This window comes from Ursus maritimus, unplaced genomic scaffold (assembly GCF_017311325.1).
Source record: "Ursus maritimus isolate PB19 unplaced genomic scaffold, ASM1731132v1 scaffold_4, whole genome shotgun sequence".
Classification (NCBI taxonomy): domain Eukaryota; kingdom Metazoa; phylum Chordata; class Mammalia; order Carnivora; family Ursidae; genus Ursus; species Ursus maritimus.
This window is the reverse complement of record NW_024426552.1, coordinates 68,793,527-68,814,839: the sequence shown is the minus strand read 5'-3', so window position 1 is coordinate 68,814,839 and position 21,313 is coordinate 68,793,527. Positions and strand designations below refer to the sequence as shown.

Below are 21,313 nucleotides of genomic sequence, written 5' to 3'. Positions count from 1 at the left end.
TGCTTGGTAGATAAATGCACTCGGTCTTGGAGCATCTGGCTCGTGCAGTTGGTAGAGCATTCAACGCTTGATCTCAAGGTTGTAAGTTTGAGTCCCACGTTGGGTGTAGAGATTACTTAAAAATAAAATCTTGAAAAAAAAATGCACTGTCTTGTCCTTCTCCAGACACACTGTTTGGGAAAACCATGCCTAGAAAGAAAGATGGAAAGGAAATTTCTCTGTCATGCTTACTTAGTCTACTGTTTTCAGTTGGCCAAAGTCTGTTCCATAGGGAGTGACCACCCCCCCAACATACTTCCAGGATGCATTATTTAAGCCCTGCCAGCAGCCGTGGGAAGCCAGTGCCTGCCTTGTTCAGTGCAGTGTTTTATTGGAGTCCAGAAGTGAAAGGAAGGGTCAGAGATTCTAGAAATGCAACTGGTCAGCTTCCGGCAGAGCAAGGGACTGTGGGTGCCAAAAGTAAACAAGGCCAAGGAAATCTGAGTAAACACATAAAATGCATCCATTACATAGACCTATCTACCTGAACATAGAAATCAAAATGCAAGAGTTAAATAATAAGACTACAATAAAAACCACTATCACTAGGCAATACATGATGGGGTGAGTTCAGAGGAAGGTTATCACTGTGTGACTGAGGAATACTTCCTGGAGGAAGCACAATGAATTGATCCTTCAAGTAGGCAAAACAACAAAGTAACTCATTAGGATGAATTAAGATTTTAAATTATGGCCTGAAAGCACAAGATTTGGTTGTCAGCCACGAGATCATAGTTGAATGCTTAATAGCGCCTGGGTGGCTCAGTTGGTTAAGCATCTGCCTTCAGCTCAGATCATGTTCCTAGGGTCCTAGGATAGAGTACCGACCGCATCAGGATCCTTGTTCAGTGGGGAGTCTGCTTCTCCCTCTCCCTGCCACTTTCTCTGCTGTGCTCTCTCTCTCTGACAAATAAATAAAAACCTTAAAAAAAAAAAACCCACAAAACTCTTAACAGTGTAAGGATATACCTCAGTATCATAAAAACCATTTATGAAAAATCCACAGTGAGTATCATTCCCAATGGGGAAAAATTGAGAGCATTTCCCCTAAGGTCAGGGATAGGGCGGGGATGTCCACTATCATCACTGTTGTTCAACATAGTACTAGACGTCCTGGTCTCAGCAATCAGACAGCAAAAAGAAATAAAAGGCATCCGAATTGGCAAAGAAGTCAAACTCTCACTCTTTGCGGATGACATGGTGGAAAACCCAAAAGACTCCACCCCGAAATTGCTAGAAATCATACAGGAATTCAGTAAAGTGGCAGGATATAAAATCAATGCACGGAAATCAGTTGCATTCCACTAGAGGGTATCATGCTAAGCAAAATTAGTCAATCAGAGAGAGACAATTATCAAATGATCTCTCTGATATGTGGAATTTAAGAAACAAGGCAGAGGATCATAGGGGAAGAGAGAAAAAAGTGAAATAAGACAAAACCAGAGAGGGACACAAACCATAAGAGACTCTTAAATCTTAGGAAACAAACTGAGGGTTGCTGGAGGGGAGGGGGGTTGGGGGATGGGGTGGATCAGTGATGGACATTGGGGAGAGTATGTGTTGTAATGAGCACTCGGTGTGATATAAGACTGATGAATCACATACCTGTACCCCTGAAACAAATAATAATAATTTAAAAAAAGAATAAGATGGTAAAAAAATTTAAAAACATAAAGAAGAAATGAATGGATGCAAATTAAGATGGACACACTAATCCTTCAGCGAATCTTAACTTTAAACTGAACAAATGTTTCTCTTCCTCTTTCTTGAGGCCTCCCCCTCCCTTTCACTTGTTTTTCTGTAGAATCTTTTGTTCCAAGAACTGGGTACGGATGTTGACACTTAGTAACAAGACTTGGACGACCCATGGCAGTGCTAGTCATGAGACCACCTCGAAAACATAAGAAACGTGGGGGCAGCACGTACCAGATTCCTGTCTAAGCTGCCTAGATCCTGTAATTTCCTATGAAACTCCTCAGCCTTTTTCCCTGGCGGGGCTCGCAGTCTTGGAGGCATCAGCCTGCTGCAGCCTCCTTTGCCTGGCAAAGCAAGGAACTATCTTCCTTCTTCATACCCAAGCTCTTAGTCTTCGCCTTACCTATTTCGGCCCCAGAGCACAAGAGGTCAGTTTTGGACAGCACTTAGAAGGGAAGGCAATCCTAAAACCACCTATCTCTGAGCCTCAGACTTCAGAAGGGGTGGGTTGGAAAAGGCTGTGGCAGCGCGTGTTAAATTGTAGCAAGTTTGCGGATTCTCTGACCACATCCTTTCTTGGACATCAACCTAGGAAATGCTTTCCTAAGAACTCTAGAAAGCGACCTAAGAGGTTTGGTACAAGATAGCAGAAACTAAAAAGTAGTCTGAGGAGTAGAATTTTAAGAAGAGGGAAGGATTTTTAGGGGCACCTGGGTGGTGCAGTCGTTAAGCGTCTGCCAGCGTTCCCAGCTGTGCCAGCGTTCTGGGATGAGTCCCACATCAGGCTCCTCCGCTAGGAGCCTGCTTCTTCCTCTCCCACTCCCCCTGCTTGTGTTCCCTCTCTCGCTGGCTGTCTCTCTCTGTCAAATAAATAAATAAAATCTAAAAAAAAAAAAAGGAAGAGGGAAGGATTTTTAAAATTTCTGGTCTTTAATTTGTCTTGAGGCTTCCCTTTTTCTGCCAGAGACAAACCACACGACACTCAAGCGTTGCCGCAGCGGAAGGTACTGCAACTCAAGGGAAGGGCCTTTTGCCGCGCCCGGAGAGGGGCGGGGCCGGAGTGGCCCCGCTCATAGGACCGGAAGTCCCACCCCTCTGAACATCAGCTGTGTCGGCCTTTGGGCGGTTCTCTGGGTGGGAGGGGCCGTTTGGGTGGGCAGTTGTGACGTCACTAGTCCTTGTCGGGTTGCTACGGCACCACTGCTAAGATTAGGTATTTTGGGCTGACCGAAGAAAGGGGACTGTGGGCTCAGAGCTTCGGGAAACGGCCAAGGTGCACGAAAGCTGGAACGCGGGGGTTCGCGTGCTGCCGCCACGACAACGGTAAAGCGGAAGTCCTGCTCCAGCTCAGCCCGGCGTCCGGGCGGAAACAGCGTTCTTCGCGGAGCTGAGGCCCCGAAGGTTCGGGCCTGGGCTGCCTGGGGCTTGGCTGCCGGGAGCTAAGGAAGCACCCTCAGCTGGTAAGAGGGAGGAGGGGAACTTGGCGCGAACCTCCTCTCGCGCGCGGGAGAGCTGAAGCGCACTGCCAGCCTTGCCGCAACGGCTGTGCTAATGTCTCGGAGCAGCCGAGGTCTCCCGACGGAAAGGTTCGTTTCCTTACCCGACATTTGTCTTAAACATGGACAAATACGCCGCCTTCCAGAGTAGTCCTGTTTCCCTAGATGGCAGAGCGCCTTTTTGCTTCAAGAAGTTATGTGATGCTCCCAGTCCTTGAATTCTGAAACGCTGCTGGGCATAATATTTAAACACAGAGGTGTTAATTTCCTTTCTCCGTAGTTGGGCCGGAAATAAGATTCTTTCTCTTTCAGGTATTGATGTTGAGTATGCCTTTTTAGCATATTAAAATGGCTGTACCCAAAAGCGCCATCCCCTCCTTGTCAGAATGCCAGTGCCGCATCTGTGTGGAAATCCTAATCGAGCCCGTAACACTGCCTTGTAACCACACGCTCTGTAAACCATGCTTCCAATCGACTGTCGAAAAGGCAAGTTTATGCTGTCCCTTCTGTCGCCGCCGGGTCTCTTCGTGGACCCGGTACCATACCCGAAGAAATTCTCTTGTCAACATGGAACTGTGGGAGATAATCCAAAAACACTATCCAAAGGAATGCAAGCTTAGAGTCTCTGGGCAGGAATCAGAGGAAATCGGTGAGTAAAACCCAGCGTGCGTGTTGTCTGAAAAACCAAAATCCTTTAAAAAGTGAATGACCACTAATCCATTTTCGAGAAGAATAAAAAGCCGATTAATATTTGTCTAAATTTTCCTCGGGGATTTGGGTTTTATGGGCCCCAAAATGTTGATTGAGGTCGATGGTAAGATTTTGTTCATTGTTAGAATGCCCAGGCTGTGTTCAGTTGTTTTGGGGGGGTTAAAAATGACAACAAAGAAACAAACCCAGAAGAATGGCCCACATAGCGCCTTCAGTCATGTGAAAGGTATATAAATATTCACAGATGAGCAGTAGTCAGTCAGTAGAGCAACCCCAGAAGGACAGAAAGTACTGGATTCTTGTATTTCTTTTGCTTTCATTTATTTTCTTTAACTTACTTGACTACAGCACTACATCTCCATTTATTTAAGTCTTCCCTGAAGCATGCAGTGAGCCTCAAATAGCGTTTAGTGACCAGGTCCTTCTAGTTCATTTATTCTTATTTAAAGCCCTCCACCCTGTAGACTTGACTCTAGCACACTTAGGTGATCTATAGGCCACGCAGTGTTTCTTGTCTAGGCTTTGAATATGGTGCCTGTGCTCTGGTGTACTTGCCTTTTTTGGGGAATTACTTATATTGTGCTAAATATGTATAACAAATTTGCCATTTTAATGATGTTTTCAGTAGTAGTTACACTTTATTAAAACTGCTTTATTGATATCTGCACATAGAATTGATATATTTAAAGTGTACAATTCACTGGTTTTGATATTTCACATCATTAGTTTTTTCAAAATTGTGGAAAAATATATATAGCATAAAATTTGCCATTTTAACCTTTTTAAGTGCAAAATTCAATGGCATTAGTTATATTCACAATGTACAACTATCATCACTGTGTTTCCAAAACTTTTTTAAAAAATATTTTATTTATTTGAGAGAGAGAGAGTAGAGCACAAGCTGGTTGGGGCGGGGGAGAGGGAGAAGCAGACTCCCCGCTGAGCAGGGAGCCTGATGCAGGACTGCATACCAGGACCTTGGGATCACGCCCTGAGCCGAAGGCAGACTCTTGACTGAGCCACGCAGGCGCCCCTGAAGGCAGACACTTAACTGACTGAGCCACCCAGGCGCCCCTCCAGAACTTTCTCATCACCCCAAATTCTTTAACCATTAGGTAGTGACTCTCCATTCTTCTCCTTTCCCACCCTTTCTTCCCAAGTTTCTGTCGACTTTGTGTCTATGAATTTGCTTGTTCTAGATTTGTCATACAAGTGTATTCATGCAGTATGTGATTTATGTGTCTGATTTCTTTCACTTGATGTTTCCAAGGTTATACACAGTTATAGTTTGTATCAGTCCTTCATTCCTTTGTAGAACTAAGTAATATTTATTTTATGGATTGTATTATATTTTGTTTATCTCTTCATCCGTTGGTGGACATTTGAGTTTCCATCTTTTGGCTATTTGAATAGTACTGATATAAATATTCATGTATAAGTATTTGAACATTTCCTGTTCTTTTGTGTAGGTACCTAGGAGTAGAAGTGCTGGATCATATGGTCATTTTTTTTTTTTTAATAAAGGTAGAAAGGTTAATTTTTTTTTTTTTTAAAGATCTTATTTATTTGTCAGAGCACAAGCAGGGAGAGATGCAGGCAGAACAGGCAAAGCAGGCAGAGGGAGAAGCAGGCTTCCCACTGAGCAAGGAGCCTGATGTGGGACTGGATCCCAGCACTCCCGGATCCTGACCTGAGCTGAAAGCAGATGCTTAAGTGACTGAGCCACCCAGGCGTCCCTCGTATGGTAATTCTCTTTTTTTTTTTTTTAGAGATTTTATTTATTTATTTGACAGACAGCCAGCGAGAGAGGTAACACAAGCAGGGGGAGAGGGAGAGGAAGAAGCAGGGTCCTAGCGGAGTAGCCTGATGTGGGACTTGATCCCAGAACACCGGGATCACGCCCTGAGCGGAAGGCAGACGCTTAACGACTGCGCCAGCCAGGCGCCCCTCGTATGGTAATTCTGTGTTTAACTTTTTGAGGAACTGCTCAACTTTTCCACAGGGCTGTGCTATTCTGCTATCCCACCTGCAATGTATAATGGTTCCAGTTTCTCCACATCCTCACCAACACTTGCTATCTTCTGGTTTTTTTTGGTGTTATTTTTATTTTTTAAATAGCCATCCTCTAGGTGTGAAGTGGTATCTTAGTATCTGTGTCTTTTTAATTGTGGTAGAGTATATCACAAAATTTGCCATTTCCACCGTTTTTAAGTGTACAGTTCAGTGGCATTAAGTACAGTCACACCGATGTACAATCATCACCAACATCCATCTCCAGAACTCTTACATCTTCCCAAACTGAAACTTCATACCCATTCAATAGTAACTCCCCAGTTCCCTCTCCCCCCAGCCCTTTTAACCACCATCCTACTTCTTGTTTCTATGAATTTGACCACTTTAGATATATAAGTAAAATCATAGTATCTGTCCTTTTGTATCTGGGTTATTTCACTTAGATGTCTTCCAGGTTCATCCATATTGTAGCATGTGTTAGAATTTCATTCCTTTCTGGGGCACCTGGGTGGTTCAGTCGATTAAGCATCCAGCCCTTCATTTCAGCTCAGGTTTTGATCTCAGTATTGTGAGTTCGAGCCCCTCGTTGGGCTCCATGCCCAGTGTGGAGCCTGCTTTAAAAAAAAAAAAAAAAAAAAAGAATTTCATTCCTTTCTGGGGCTGAATAATATTCCATTGACTGTATTTGCCACATTTTGTTTATTCATCAGTGGACACTTGGGTTATTTCTACCTTTTGGCTATTGTGAATAATGCTGCTATGAACAGTGGTGTACAAGTATTTTTTTGAGTTCCTGCTTCACCTCCTTTGAGTATGTACCCAGGAGGGAATTGCTGGATCATGTGTTAATTCTATGGGTTTTTTTTTTTTTTTGAGGGACTGCCATACTCTTCCATAGCCTGCACTCTTACATTCCCACCAGCAATGTGCAAGGACTGCATTTTTCCATATCCTTGTCAGCACTTATTATTTTCTTACTTTCTGGGGTTTGCTTGTTTGTTTTGTTTTTTTGTTTCTTTTAAATGGAGCCATCCCAATGGGTATGAGATACTATCTCATCGTAGTCTTGATTTGCATTGCTCTAATGACTAATGATGTTGAACATCTTTTTATGTGTTTTTTGTCCATTTGTATATCTTCTTTGGAGAAATGTTTATTCAAGTCTTTTTTTGCTCATTTTTTAATTGGGTTATTTGTTTTTTTGTTATTATTGAGTTGTATTCTAGATGTTAACTCCTTATCAGATATGATTTGCAAATATTTTCTCCCATACCATAGGTTGCCATTTCACTCTGCTGATGGTGTCCTTTGATGCACAGAAGTTTTTTAAGTTTGATGTAGTCCTATTTGTTTATTTTTGTTTTGTTGCTTGTGGTTTTGGTGTCATATCCAAGAAATCATTGCTAAATTTCAATGTCATAAAGCTTTTTCCCTGTTTTCTTCTAGGAACTTTATGGTTTTAAGTCTTATACTTAGGTCTTTAATCCATATGGAGTTAATTTTTTAAATGTGGTATAGGGTAAGGGTCCATCTTCAATTTTTAAATGTGCATATCCAGTTTTCCCAGTGCATTGTTGATAAAATGTCTGTTTTAAAGTTTTTAAGTAGTAAATCTGATGTCTGGACCTCCTCAGAAATGGATTCTGTTAATTTATCTTGTTCTTTCGAATTGTCCATACTTTCTTGTTTCTTTTTATGCCTTGTGATTTTTTTTTTGAGAAAATTGGACATTTGTGGGACATTTTGTTTTTTTGGTGTTTTTTTTTTTTTTTCATTTTTTTCCTCGTTTTTTTTTAAATAATTTTTTATTATGTTATGTTAGTCACCATACAGTATATCCTTAGTTTTTTTTTGTTTTTTTTTTTTTAAGATTTTATTTATTTATTCGACAGAGATAGAGACAGCCAGCGAGGGAGGGAACACAAGCAGGGGGAGTGGGAGAGGAAGAAGCAGGCTCATAGTGGAAGAGCCTGATGTGGGGCTCGATCCCATAACACCAAGATCACGCCCTGAGCCAAAGCAGACGCTTAACCGCTATGCCACCCAGGCGCCCCTATCCTTAGTTTTTGATGTAGCATTCCATGATTCATTATTTGTATATAACACCCAGTGCACCATGCAATATGTGCCCTCCTTAGTACCTGTCACCGGCCTATCCCAATCCCCCACTTCCCTTCCCCCAGAAATTGGAAGTTTGAATGTAGTGATGCTGGAAGTCAGATTCTTCCCTTTTCCCAGAGTTCACCATTTTTTTGATTGTTGAAGGCTGTTATACTCCATTTATTCACTAACTTTCCCAGACTGTTTTTGCAAAGACTATATGCCTGTTGCGTGTGGTCACCTGAGTCTCTTTGCCTTAGCTTGTGTTCAGTTAGTGTTTTGACAGATTTCCTTGAATCTCAGGACCTAAAAAAACAACAAAAAGAAACGAAACAAAAAAGCACCTTTTTGTCTTGGAATGTTGGCTCAGTGCAGAGGTGGTCCTTCAAACCTTAGCCAGGCTTGCACTGAGCCTAGGGATCAGCCCAAGGTGAAAGTTTGGTGGTCTTGTCACGTGTTTTTGGAGCATGTGTCTTGCCCTTGGTATGCTCCACCCCCTACAGAATGGGAACCAGTGTCCTATTCTGAGAACGTGGGTATCCTTCAAGACTGACACTACACTGAGGAGGAGGTGGGGCAAGAGTAAAAATGCCACAGAACTTTCCTACTATTTTGAAGTTGCCTTTTTCTTGATTCACCATATTCTTGGTTGCTGTAAACCTTTAATTGTTTTTCAGAGTATGGACGATGTTGGCTCTGATAGTTTCTACTTGTTTTTTGATGTTTCTGTGGAGGGATGAGAGCTTGGAGCTTCCTGCTCTGCCATTTTGCTGACAGCAGTCCATCAGCCTTCTCTTAAGTGCTTACCACTAAAACTTGTGTTCTTCTTTTTTTTTTTTAATAAAGATTTTATGTATTTATTCTAGAGAGGGAGAGAAAACATGAGGGTTGGGGAGGGGCAGAAGGAGAGGGAGAAGCAGGGCTCCATCCCAGGATCCTGGGATCATGACCTGAGCCAAAGGCAGACACTTAACTGACTGAGCCACCCAGGTGCCCAGACTGGTGTTAGGCTTGGACTTCTCCACATTCTGTTCTAAGTAAACCCATTTTCTTTGTGGGAGATCTTTGGAGCTCTCAGTTCTTACGGTCTGCCTCNNNNTCCCTGGGCTAAATCTGAGTCCGTGTTCTAGAGCTAGAGCCAGAGACAATGGCTTACCTCTCTCTTTATGAACAGGACAGTAGGCTGGCATAGTAGCCTCCAGTCTGATTGGCTTGCCAGCCCTAGAACCTTTGCCCCATGAATGAGCTGTGATGAGGGCAATAGGGGCCCTAGTATTCTCTACCTGCTGTGCCGGGGGTAACGCTTCCCTTCTGTGTGTTTGAAGTGGATGGAGGAAGGGACCCCACACTCTCTCAGGTCCACTTACCTGGAATTCGGTCTCTGCAGCTGGAAGGGATAAGACATGTTGGCAGTTTGTTCTCCCAGAGGGATGCTGTAGCTCTTTACCAGGAGCTGGGGAGACAGGAAGCCCTGGCTTGGCCACCCCACTTGGAGTGAAGCCTCCCTCTTGTTTAGCTGGGAGAAGGTTATGGCTCAAGTGCCAAAAATTCTCATTTTTCTTACTGAGCTTTAGTAAATTTTGGGGGAAGTATTTCTTCATTTGATGTATGTTCCTAGGACAATTTCCAGGGATTTTTATTGGACTGATTATTTATACCTTTCTCCAGTTGTGGTGGTTTTGTTGAAGAACTGGTCTACAGATCTCTTCACTTTACTGTTCTGGAGGTTGATTCTCCTTGCTTTGTTTTTCACGTAAATTCTGTTGAAGTATAACATATATACAAAAGTGTACAAATCGGGCTCCTGGGTGGCTCAGTCAGTTAAGCGTCCAACTCTTGGTTTCAGCTCAGGTCATGATCTCAGGGTGGTGAGATGGAGCCTGCACGGGGCTCCTGCTGGGTGTGGAGACTGTTCGGGATTTTGTTTCTCCCTCTCCCCCTCTTTCCCCTGCCCAAGTGCACGTGCACATGATCCCGCACACTCTCTCCCCCCCTCTCCTCTCCCTCTCTCGCAAAAAAAAAAAAAAAGTGTACAAATTGTAAACCTGCAGTTCAGTGAATTTTTGAAGTGAAAATGTCTATATAACCAGCATTCAGGTCAAGACCCAGAACTTAAGCACAATTCCTGAGTCCTCTCTGTGGCCCAGTCTCTAGTCACTTGCCATCCCTGTAACTACTGTCCTGATGTGTAGCACCGTAGATTGCTTTTACCAGTTCTGAACCTTTTAAAACATGGCATCTTGTATTTTGTGTCTAGCGTCTTTAGCTCGCCGTTATATTGGGGAATTGATCCATGATCTGTGTGATGTAGTTTGTTTTCATTGCTGTACAGTACTATGTTGTATGGATATTAAATAGTGAAAGAAATGAAAAATTTTATGTCCATTGATGTTGGGCATTTTGGGCTGTTATGAATAGTGCTGTAACATTTTCTTTCTTTCTTTTTTAAGATTTTATTTATTTGAGAGAGCATATGAGAGAGAGAGAGAGAGGGCGCGAGCATCCACACAAGCCGGGGGAGGGGTAGAGGGAGAAGCAGACTCCTTGCGGCCGGGGTGCCCGATGCAGGACTGGATCCTAGGACCCTGGGATCTTGACCTGAGCCAAAGGCAGGTGCTTAGCCAACCGAGCCACGCAGGCATCCTGACAGTATTTTATTTTATTTTTAAAGATTTTATTTATTTATTTGAAAGACAGAGCAAGAGAGCACAAGCAGGGGAACTGCAGAGGGAGAGGGAGAAGCAGGCTCCCCGCTGAGCAGTGAGCCTGATGCAGGGTTCAGTCCCAGAGTCCTGGGATCATGACCTGAGCCAAAGGCAGACATTTAACCGAGTGAGCCACCCAGGTGCCCCGTGACAGTATTTTTTTATATTTGCTGTGTCACAGATCTTTCATCTATCTTATTTTTTCATTTATTTCACTTTCCCTTATTTGAGGGCTCAATGTTAGCTTATAAAACTCTTCTTTTAATGTAAATTTACATGCAGTGAAATACACAAATCTTAATTGTACCTTCACTGAGTGTTCACATATGTATAACCTTTTGTAACATGAACTCTTACAAAAATACGGAATATTACCATCACCCTTGAAGGTACCCTCATGTACTTTCCAGTTAATCTCTACCCCTATCCTCCATAAGTCAACCAGTGTTTTTATTTTTTCCCACCATAAATGAGTTTTGCCTTTTCCAGATCTTCATATACAGGGAATTCTATTAGTTTACTAGTGTTGACATAATAAAGTACCACAAACTAGGTGGTTTAACAGAAATTTATTTTCCCACAATTCTGGAGTCAGGAAGTCGAAAATCAAGGTGTCAGCAGGGACATGTTCTCTCTCTCTCTTTTTTTTTTAGTATTTTATTTATTTATTTGTCAGAGAGAGACAGCCAGAGAGAGGGGGAACACAGGCAGGGGGAGTGGGAGAGGAAGAAGCAGGCTCCCAGCAGAGGAGCCTGACATGGTGCTTAATCCCATAACGCCCGGATCACGCCTTGAGCCAAAGGCAGACGCTTAACGACTGAGCCACCCAGGCGCCCCTGGGGACATGTTCTCTTAAAGGCTCTAGAGGAGAATCTGTTCCATGCCTTTCTTTCTTTTTTTTTTTTTTCCTCTTTTTTCATGTCTTTCTCTTAGCTCATGGTGTTGCTGATAGTTCATGGTATTCCTTGGCTTGCAGCTACATAACTCCAATCTCTGCCTCCATAGTCACATGGCATTCTCTCTGTGTCTGTCTTTATAGGACTCTCTGCACTCTGTATCTCTCTCCTCTTTTATAAGGACACCAGTGATACTGCATAAAGGGCCCACCCTACTGCAATATGAACTCAGTTATATCCACGGCAACCCTTTCCCAGTAAGGTCCCTTTCTTAGTACAGGTATTAGGACTTCAATGTATCTTTTTGGGGGACACAATTCAACCTATAATAGTAATTATGCAATGTATATACTTTCACGTAAGGTTCTTGTACTTAGTATAATGTTTGAGGTTCATCTTGTGGGTATTTATTTCTTTTTGTTTTTTAGTATCATCCTACTGGTTGACTATGTTATACTTTTTTTTTTTTTAAGATTTTATTTTATTTATTTGACAGAGACAGCAAAAGAGGGAACACAAGCAAGGGGGAGTGTGGGAGGGAGAAGCAGGCTTCCTGCCGAGCAGGGAGCCCGATGTGGGGCTCAATCCCAGAACCCTGGGACCATGACCCCAGCCGAAGGCAGACGCTTAATGGCTGAGCCACCCAGGTGCCCTGACTATGTTATACTTTGTTGGCAGTTCTCCATTTCATGGTGCCTCAGCTGTTTCCAGGTTTGGGCTATTAGGAATAAAGTTGCTGTGAAGATTCTTGTAATTGTTTTGTTTTGTTTTTTTGTGGTCATGTGTTCTCATTTTTTCTTGGGCAGATACTTAGGAGTGGAATTGCTCAGAGTAGGTATATGCTTGGTTGTGTAAGAAACTATGTACTATCATTTTCCAAAATGGTTGTATTATTTTCTAATCCCAGCAACAATGTTTGCAAATTCTGGTTTCTGCCCATCTTAGTTTGGGCTGCTGTAACAAAGTATATAGACTGGGTGCCTTTAACATAGAAATATATTTTTTTCATAGTTCTGGAGGCTGGGAAGTCTAAGATTAAGATGCTGTTTGACTTAGCTCTTTGTGGATGTGCTCTTCCTGCTTATGTCTTCACCTGGTGGAAAGCTAGCTCACTCTCCGGCCTCTTGTAAAGGCACTAAAACCAGTCAGGAGGGCTCTACCCTTCTGACCTAATTACCTCCCCAAAGCTTCACCTCCAAATACTATAGGGTTGGATTAGGGTTTCAACATAGAATTGGAGAAATACCTTCAGTTCATTTACAACATGCTCAGCAACATTTGGTGTTATCTATTTAATTTTAACCATTCTGATAGATTTGTAGTCCTATCTCGTTGTAGTTCTAATTTGCATTTCCTGGTGACTGATGATGTTGAATCTCTTCTTATTGTTTATTGACCATTTATATATCTTCCATTATGAAGTGTCTGTCTGAATCTTTTGCTTCTTGAGTTGTTTATCTTTGTGTTATTATTTTTTAAAGATTTTATTTATTTATTTATTGTGCTTATTTTCTTAATGGTGTCTTGATGAGCTGAAAACTTTTTTCAAGATTTTATTTCTTTTTTTAAATAATCTCTGCATCCAGCGTGGGGCTCAAACTCACAGCCTCAAGATCCAGACTCTGATACTCCACTGACTGAGCCACCCAGGTAGTCTGTTGAGCTGAAATTTTTAATTTTCACAAAGTCTAATTAATAAACTTACTTTTATGGTTATAACTTTCTGTGTCCTAAAAAACCTTATCCTCTGTAGTAATATTAAAATATTTCTGGGGCACCTAGGTGGCTCAGTCAGTTAAGAATCCACCTCTTGGTTTTGGCTCAGGTCATGAACTCATGGGTCATGGGATTGGGCCCCACATCAGGCTCTGCGCTCAACGCTCAACAGGGAATCTGCTCGGTATTCTCTCTCCCTCTGCCCACCCCTCCACCCCCACCCCCACACACATCTGCACTTTCTCTCTCTCAAATAAATAAATAAAGTATTTCTATGTTTTTTTCTAAAAGCTTTATAGTTTTAGCTTTTATTTTTAGGTTTATGATTCATTTCAAATTTTGTGAATATTGTGTGAGATAGGGGTTGAGGTTAATTTTTTTTTTCTTATACAGATATCACTTATTCCTGTACCTTTGTTGAAATGGCTTTTTTTATACAGTGTGGGTCTATTCTTTTCCATTGATTTGTTGATTTTAATGTTAAAATCATGTTGATTACTGTGGCTTTGTAGAAAGTCTTGAAGTCACATAGTAATAGCTCTCCAACTTTATTATTATTTTTCATGTTTGCTTTGGGTATTCTAGGTCCTTTCTGTTTTCATATAGATTTTTTCATCAACCTGTCCTTTTCTAGCAAAAGCATAATAGGGGTTGATTTGGGTTGTGTTGAATCTTTAGATCAATTTGGGGAGAATTGACATCATAACAACATAGAGCCTTTGTACCCGTGAAAATAGCTCCATTCATTTAGGTCTTCAATTTCTCTCAGTAATATTTTATAGTTTTTCGCTGAGGATCAATTACACTTTGTTATATGGTGAATTGTGTTTTCTTAAAAAGATATGTTGAAGTCCTAGCCTCTAATACTTCAGAACTTACTTGGAAATAGAATCTTCACAGAGGTAGTCAAGTTTAGGTCATTAGTGTTATGGGCCCTATTCCATTATAACTGGTGTCCTCATTAAAAGGGGAAATTCGAACAGAGACAGACACACAAGAAAGGAGGATGATACAAAAACTCACAGTGAGAACACTTCATGAAGACCGAGGGTTGGAGTGATGCATCTACAAACGAATGAATACCAAAGATTGCTGGTAAACCACCAGAAACTGGGAAGAATCAAGGAACCCTATAGGCTTCAGAGGAAAATTAGATAAGCAAATTTAATTGGGGGAAGAAAACTTTATTTCCATGATGATGCAAGCAGAGTCAAATTGAGTGATGAAAGTAATTATTATAAACGACTTAATTGTTCGAGTTTGGTTTATTGTGATTTGGTTTTGGTCCAGTTTTGAACATTGAGTTCTTTGATGTACTTGGATTTTTCTTTCAGAATAAAATAAAGAGTATGAGGATAAAATTCCTGTAGTGAATCTTGGCTGCTCAGGAGGAACACTCACTGTAAGACAGCAATATTAAATACAGTGGGAAATTTTAATTTAATTTAATTTAGTTCTCTATTGATTTATATATTTGCAAATAATTTCTCCCAGTTGTTTGTTTTTAATTTTATGATGTTTGTCATCATATAGAACTATTAAAAAAAAATTTAACCAAGTAAATTTGAAGATCTAATTGACTTTATTAAACGATTCATGAATCAGGCAGCATCTCATCCATCAAGCAGTAGAGGGCTCCTCTGAGCTGCAGGAAGGGAAAGGCAGAGAAGAGCCATTTAAAAAATAATAATAATGGGGTGCCTGAGCGGCTCAGTTGGTTGAGAGTCCAGCTTATGATTTTGAATCTGATCACAATCTTAGGGTCGTGGGATCGAGCCCCACATCAGGCTTGGCACTCAGTGTTGAGTCGACTAGAAATTCTGTTTGAGATTCCCTCTGCACCTCCTCCCCACACCCGCTCTCTCTCACTCTTAAATAAAAACAAAACAGATATTTAAAATAAAAACCATAAATATTTAAAACATTTTAAAAATAAAAACAATTTATTAGCAAGGAATGCAATGTTTAGGCAAGGTCACTCTTCTAAGGGGGAAGGGACCTCTTGGGGGATTGTCTATAGGAAGTTCCAGTTTGGGTGGTTAAAGGTTACATTTGAGGGGGTTGAAGCTGAAGTTAGGTTAGACATTAAATACTGGTTTACTGATGTGGGGCCTTATGTGTCTCCATAATAGCCCTGTGGTTTTCTTTTTTCTTTTCTTTTTTAATGTTTATTCCAAAGCCATTTTAAATCTTTAAGTAAAACTCCAATGTGGCCACCCAAAACATTAACAATGGGTGATATCCAAGGTGGCTTTTGTTCTACAAAATGACCACAAAGAGCATGCTACTCTGAAGGGGAAGGAAACAAGCCGTCGTCCTGTGGCTTTCTTTTTAACAGAAGTTTTGATTGTTGTTGTTTTTATGATGGTAAAATGCATATAACAGAAAATTTACCATTTTAATCTTTTTTTTAAGATTTTATTCATTCATTCATTTATTTTAGAGAGCAAGCGAAATGGGAGAAAGGCAGAGGGAGGGGGAGAGAGATCTCTTCGCTGAGTGTGGAGCCCCAGGCAGGGTTCAGCCTCTTGACGCTGAGTTCATGACCTGAGCTGAAATCAAGAGTCAGGCCAAATTTGGCTTGCATCTTTTTTTGTAAATGAAGTATTATTGGAACGGAGGCACTCATCTATATCAATGGCTGGTTTTGTGCTTACAATGGCAGGAGTTGAGTCACTGCAACAAAGACTACATTGCCCGCAACGCATAAAATATTTATTATCTATCCCTTTATGGGAGAAATTTGCCACCCACTAAACTGTCACGTCTGGTATTGCACTACCTCTTCCTCTCTACACGTACCCTGTCCTCCTTTATTAGAAGTGCTGTACTTGAAGTGCTGCTGTCTCTCCTGTCTTCTTGGGCTTTGTTTCTAGCCCCTACTATTTTTTTCAGGAGCCTTACACTTCTCTGTCCTGTATTTCCCACTGTATTGCCTCAAATGAATCCTCAACAGGTAAAATAAGAATTTAGCATACTTCATTGCTACCTGTTGGAGTTATATTACTGTTTTTAGTTCTTCTGTGAATTTCCAAACTGCTGGTCTGCAAGCCATGTAAGGCCTACAGACATGTTTTCTGTGACCCATTCAGTGCCAACATTTAAAATTGGGAGATTTCACTTTAAAATACGGATTTCTGGATTGTTTTGAAAAAATCAGAAAATATGGCAAGGACAGACCTAAGTTTCCTGGTGGCAGCAGTCAGCTGGAGTTGTAATAGCTGCCCTGTAAACAAGCAGTTGTGTTCTCTTTTTCTAGATTTAACTTGAGATGATTTTTTCCCCTCTCTGTGGCTTAGTGTTTCTTTAATCCTGTAGATTCGTTTGAAATGTCTGATGATCCTTAGTTTTACTTTTCATATTTAAAAATGAGGGCCTTCAAAAACATAAATGAATAAAAATAAAAACAAGAGCCTAGAATAACGCTCCTTGTACGTATATTGGCATTGGTGTCTGGCAGACATTGTTTGAGGTTATGCTTGGCCATTATGCTTTGCCACCTGAAGTGCCAGATTTTAGAAGGCTCTACTGGCTCTGTCCAGATAATTCAGTTTCTTTAAAAAATAACTTTTGAGGGGCCCCTGGGTGGCTCAGTGGATTAAGCGTCTGACTTGGTTTTGGCTCAGGTCATGATCTCAGGGTTGTGGGATTCAGCCCCTGGTCAGGCTCCACACTCAAAGGGGAATCTGCTTCTCTCCTTCTTCCCATCCCCTGCTCACGCAAGTGCTCTTGTGTTTTCCCTCAAATACATAAATAAATCTTTAAAAAATAACTTTTGGGTGTGCATATATGCACTTATACACACATCTAGGAAGAAATGCCTACCAGCCAAGTATTCTGATTTAACAGATCATGAACTTTTAATTCCCTGTCCCACACTTACTCATTGTGGTCTGTATTGTGCTTTGTGGTTTTGAGCCCGAGCTGCTCTTCTGGTATATGGGGCAGATCTCCTGCCTAACCTTCCTTTCTGAGGGTTGCATTTTTCTTCATTCTGATGTATAAGTCATCTCTTTTATATGAGCTTCCCATTTTCTAGAAATTTGTTGAAGTTCCTTGTTTACTGATTGATCCTTAATCTCTTTGCTGTTGTAAGATTACTTTTTAAAAATTCCTTTAATACTGTTATTTTAATAGGTTCTAGAACAAGAGATAAGTATATGTATTCATTTGCCATTCTGAACCAGAAAACCTTGGACTGTCTTCCTTCCTTTCTTTGTTTCTTTGTTTTTTTCTTTCTGTCTTCCTTTCTTTTTCTCCCTTTCTTCCTTCCGTACTTCCTTTCTTTCTTTCTTTTCTTTAAAGTAATCTGTACACCCAACATGGGACTCAAACTCACGACCCCAGGGCACCTGGGTGGCTCAGTCAGTTAAGTGTCTGTCTTTGTCTCAGGTCATGATCCCAGGGTCCTGGGATTGAGTCCTGCATTGGGTTTCCTGCTCCTCAGGGACTCTCTTTCTCCCTCTGCATCTCTCTCTGTCTTTCATGAATAGATAAATAAAATCTTAAAAACAAAGCAAGAAAACTCATGACCCCAACATCAAGAGTTACCTGCTCCACTGACTAAGCCAGCCAGGCACCCCTGGACTTTCTTTTAAAATGGAATCCCAGGTGTGCCTGGGTGGCTCAGCTGGTTAAGCGTCTGCCTTGGACTCAGGTCATGATCCCAGAGTCGTGGGATAGAGCCGCGTGTTAAGTTCCCTGCTCAGGGAAGAGTCATCTTCTCCTTCTCCTTCTGCCCCTCCCCCCATTCGTCCACTCTCTCTCTTTCTCTCTCTCTCTCAAATAAATCTTCAAAAAATAAAGTAGATTTTCATAGGGGCTCATGGCTGGCTCAGTCAGTAGAACATGCAACTCTTGATCTTGGGGTTGTAAGTTTAAATTGTTGGGTGTAGAGTTTACTTAAAAATAAAATCTTTAGGAAAAAAAATAAAATGGCACTCCATAGAGAAGATATTGCTCTAGCTATTAATAATTGTACATTCATTCTAATTTCACATTTTCATATTAATATAGGTTTATGAAAGACCAAAGCAAGCCATAAAATTCTGTGTTGCCTATAATATTCTTTTTTTTCTTGATCTGAAACAGTTGATGACTGTCAGCCAGTTCGCTTATTAAGTAAACCCGGGGAATTGAGAAGAGAATATGAAGAGGAGATAAGCAAGGTAGGTACTAAGTTACTCTCTTTTGGGAAGACTCTCTTTTGTTTTTGGTTTCAGATTCTGCATACAGTTTTGTGTTTGTTTAAAAAAAGGTTTATTTTTTTTTTTTAGAGAGAGTGTGTATGTATGTGCTGCGGTGGGGGGAGAGGCAGAGGGAGAGGGAGAGAGAGGCTCTGAAGCAGGCTTCATGCTCAGTACTCAGTGTGGTGCCCCATGAAGGGCTTGATTCCGTAATCCTTAGATCATGACCTGAGCCAAAATCCAGAGTCAGACATTTAACTGACTGAGCCACCTAGGTGTCCCATATATGTCTGTATAAATAATATATATTGAAATATAGATAATTTTAATGTCCTTTACAAAGGCTGTTTTTTACATGTGTTCGCAATAGTTACTAGCTTTATATATAATTGGTGCTCTTATGTGATAGTGATTTTTTAAATTTTCCCTTCCCATCTTTATTAATTTCTTTGTATATTTTTTGAATGTGTGGAATATTAACATGCACCCAAAAGTAAAAATAACACAAAAAGTTATTCTCAGAGAGGATACTCCCTGCTGTATCTTATCCACCCTGTGTCTACCACACTGTAGATAACCAGTTTTATTGCTGTGTAGTTTATCCTTCCTTTGGTGTTTTTTGAAAGATAAACATATATATATATATATATATATATACACACACACACATATATATATACACACACACACTCTTGTTTATTAAATATTGCATACTATATATTCTTTTGAACTTTGCTTTTTTTACTTGGTAATAGCCCCTGGAAATCATATTACTCAAGAGAGAGTAAGATAGTTCCAGTATTTTCTAATTACAAATAATACTGCAATACTGTGCATATATATTTTAATATTATTAGAAGTATGTTTTCACAGTAAATTTCTAGACGTGAGATTGCCAGGTTTTGGGTAAATGATATATAGATTTGTTAGAACTGCCAAATTCTCCTTCATAGGGGTACCATTTTGCATTTCCAGTGAGAATGCCTGTTTCACAACACCCTTGCCAATAGAGTACTGTTAGGCTTTTGAATTTTTGCTAATCTGTTGGGTGTGAAATGGTATTGGCATCGTTTTTCTTTTTAAGAAAATACTTTTTTGTTGGGGGTGCCTGGGTGGCTCAATCAGTTAAGCCTCTGCCTTCGGCTCAGGTCATGATCCCCGGTTCCTGGGATCTAGCCCTGCATCAGGCTCCCTGCTCCGTGGGGAGTCTGCTTTTCCCTCTGCCACTCCCCCTGCTTGTGCTCTCTTTCTCTCTTTCAAATAAATAAATCTTAAAAAAAAAAGTTTATTGAGGTAGAATCTATCTATAGTAAATTTCAAAATAGGAAAATTTACTAATTTTAGGTATACAATTTGATAACTTTGCTTAACCCAAGGTCACAAAAGTTTCTTCTAGAATTTTAGTTCTTACCTTTAGATTTATAATCCATTCAGTTAGTTTTTGAGTATGACATGAGGTAGGGGTTGAGGTTGATTTTTTTTTTTTTCTCATACAAATATTCCCTTATTCTACCCCCATGTATTGTAACAAGCATCTTTCCCCCGGTAAATAGTCTGTGAACCTTTTAGAATATCAAGTGACCCTAAGTGTGGGTCAGTTTCCTCCATAGGTGTTAGATTATATTAGCTCCAGGCTTAAAGCCAGGAGGAGCAGTTTGTCTGATTATGTTCACTCTCCGATTCCTTTGGTAGTTGCTTTTTTTTTTTTTTTTATGATTTTATTTATTTATTCGACAGAGATAGAGACAGCCAGCGAGAGAGGGAACACAAGCAGGGGGAGTGGGAGAGGAAGAAGCAGGTTCATAGTGGAGGAGCCTGATGTGGGGCTCGATCCCATAACGCCGGGATCACGCCCTGAGCCGAAGGCACACGCTTAACCGCTGTGCCACCCAGGCGCCCACCTTTGGTAGTTGCTTATTGTATAATGTCCAGGTTTTAAAATTGTCTTCTATTGGAAGATCCCTTCCACCAGTGTTTTACTCCATCATTACTGGAAGCTGGAAGTCCTATCTCTGTGTAGATTTACTTGGTATTTCTCTTATGAGGAAAATTATATTTTCATATAATTAAGGGACATTTTTATAATTGGGGGGTGAACTGTCCTTGTTTTTTGCCAGTTTTTCTACATCATTTTTGTCTTCTCAATTGTTAAAACTACCAACTGGTTATTATTTCTGTATATGAATGTAATTGAGTTCTGCATATTAATTTTATATCTTGCTAACTTGTGGCTTTTTCATTGAGTTAGTTTTTGTGATAGTGATTCTTAAGCATTTAATTATGAAAGATTTTTTTCATTTCCCTGAAGCTTTGAGCTTAAAGGATGGAAAAAGGGTAGTAGATTATGGGCGTCTTACTTCATTGGGGCTGCTATACCAAAAATACCATGAACTGAGTGGCTTAAACAAAAAAAACCACTTATTTCTCACAGTTCTGAACTGAGAAGAACAAGACTGAGGCACAGGCAGATCTGCTGTTGGATGAGGGCCTGCTTCCTGGCTTGTAAACAGCTGCCTATTCCTTCTGTCCTCACGTGGCAGAGAAAGAGATTATTTCTCTCATGATTCTTATTTGTAAGGGTGCTAATTCCCTTCATAAGGGCTTCACCCTTATAACCCAGTTACCTCCCAAAGGCCCTTACCTCCATATATTGTCATGTAGGGGATTAGGGTTTCAGCATAAGAATTTTGGGGGACACAAATAATGAGTTTAGATGAGGTGAGTATGAAGGGCTAATTGTGAAGAACCTAATGGGA

The 21,313-nt window shown here is 40.8% G+C and overlaps 1 protein-coding gene across 5 annotated transcripts in view; it reads left to right on the top strand.

The window, feature by feature from the left end:
- The first annotated feature begins 2,673 nt into the window (after positions 1-2,673).
- Positions 2,674-21,313, top strand: part of RNF168 (ring finger protein 168) — a 40,068-nt gene continuing 21,428 nt past the window's right edge. Inside the window, exons 1-3 of one of the 5 annotated variants that reach the window (XM_008708380.2) lie at positions 2,674-3,135; positions 3,543-3,879; positions 18,463-18,539. In XM_008708380.2, the coding sequence (XP_008706602.1) occupies positions 3,579-3,879; positions 18,463-18,539 (378 nt within the window). In that variant the 5' untranslated portion in view covers positions 2,674-3,135; positions 3,543-3,578. Of the gene's footprint in view, positions 3,880-18,462; positions 18,540-21,313 lie in introns of all 5 variants that reach the window. The other 4 variants (XM_008708382.2, XM_008708379.2, XM_040621391.1 and 1 more) reach the window with 4 other exon arrangements.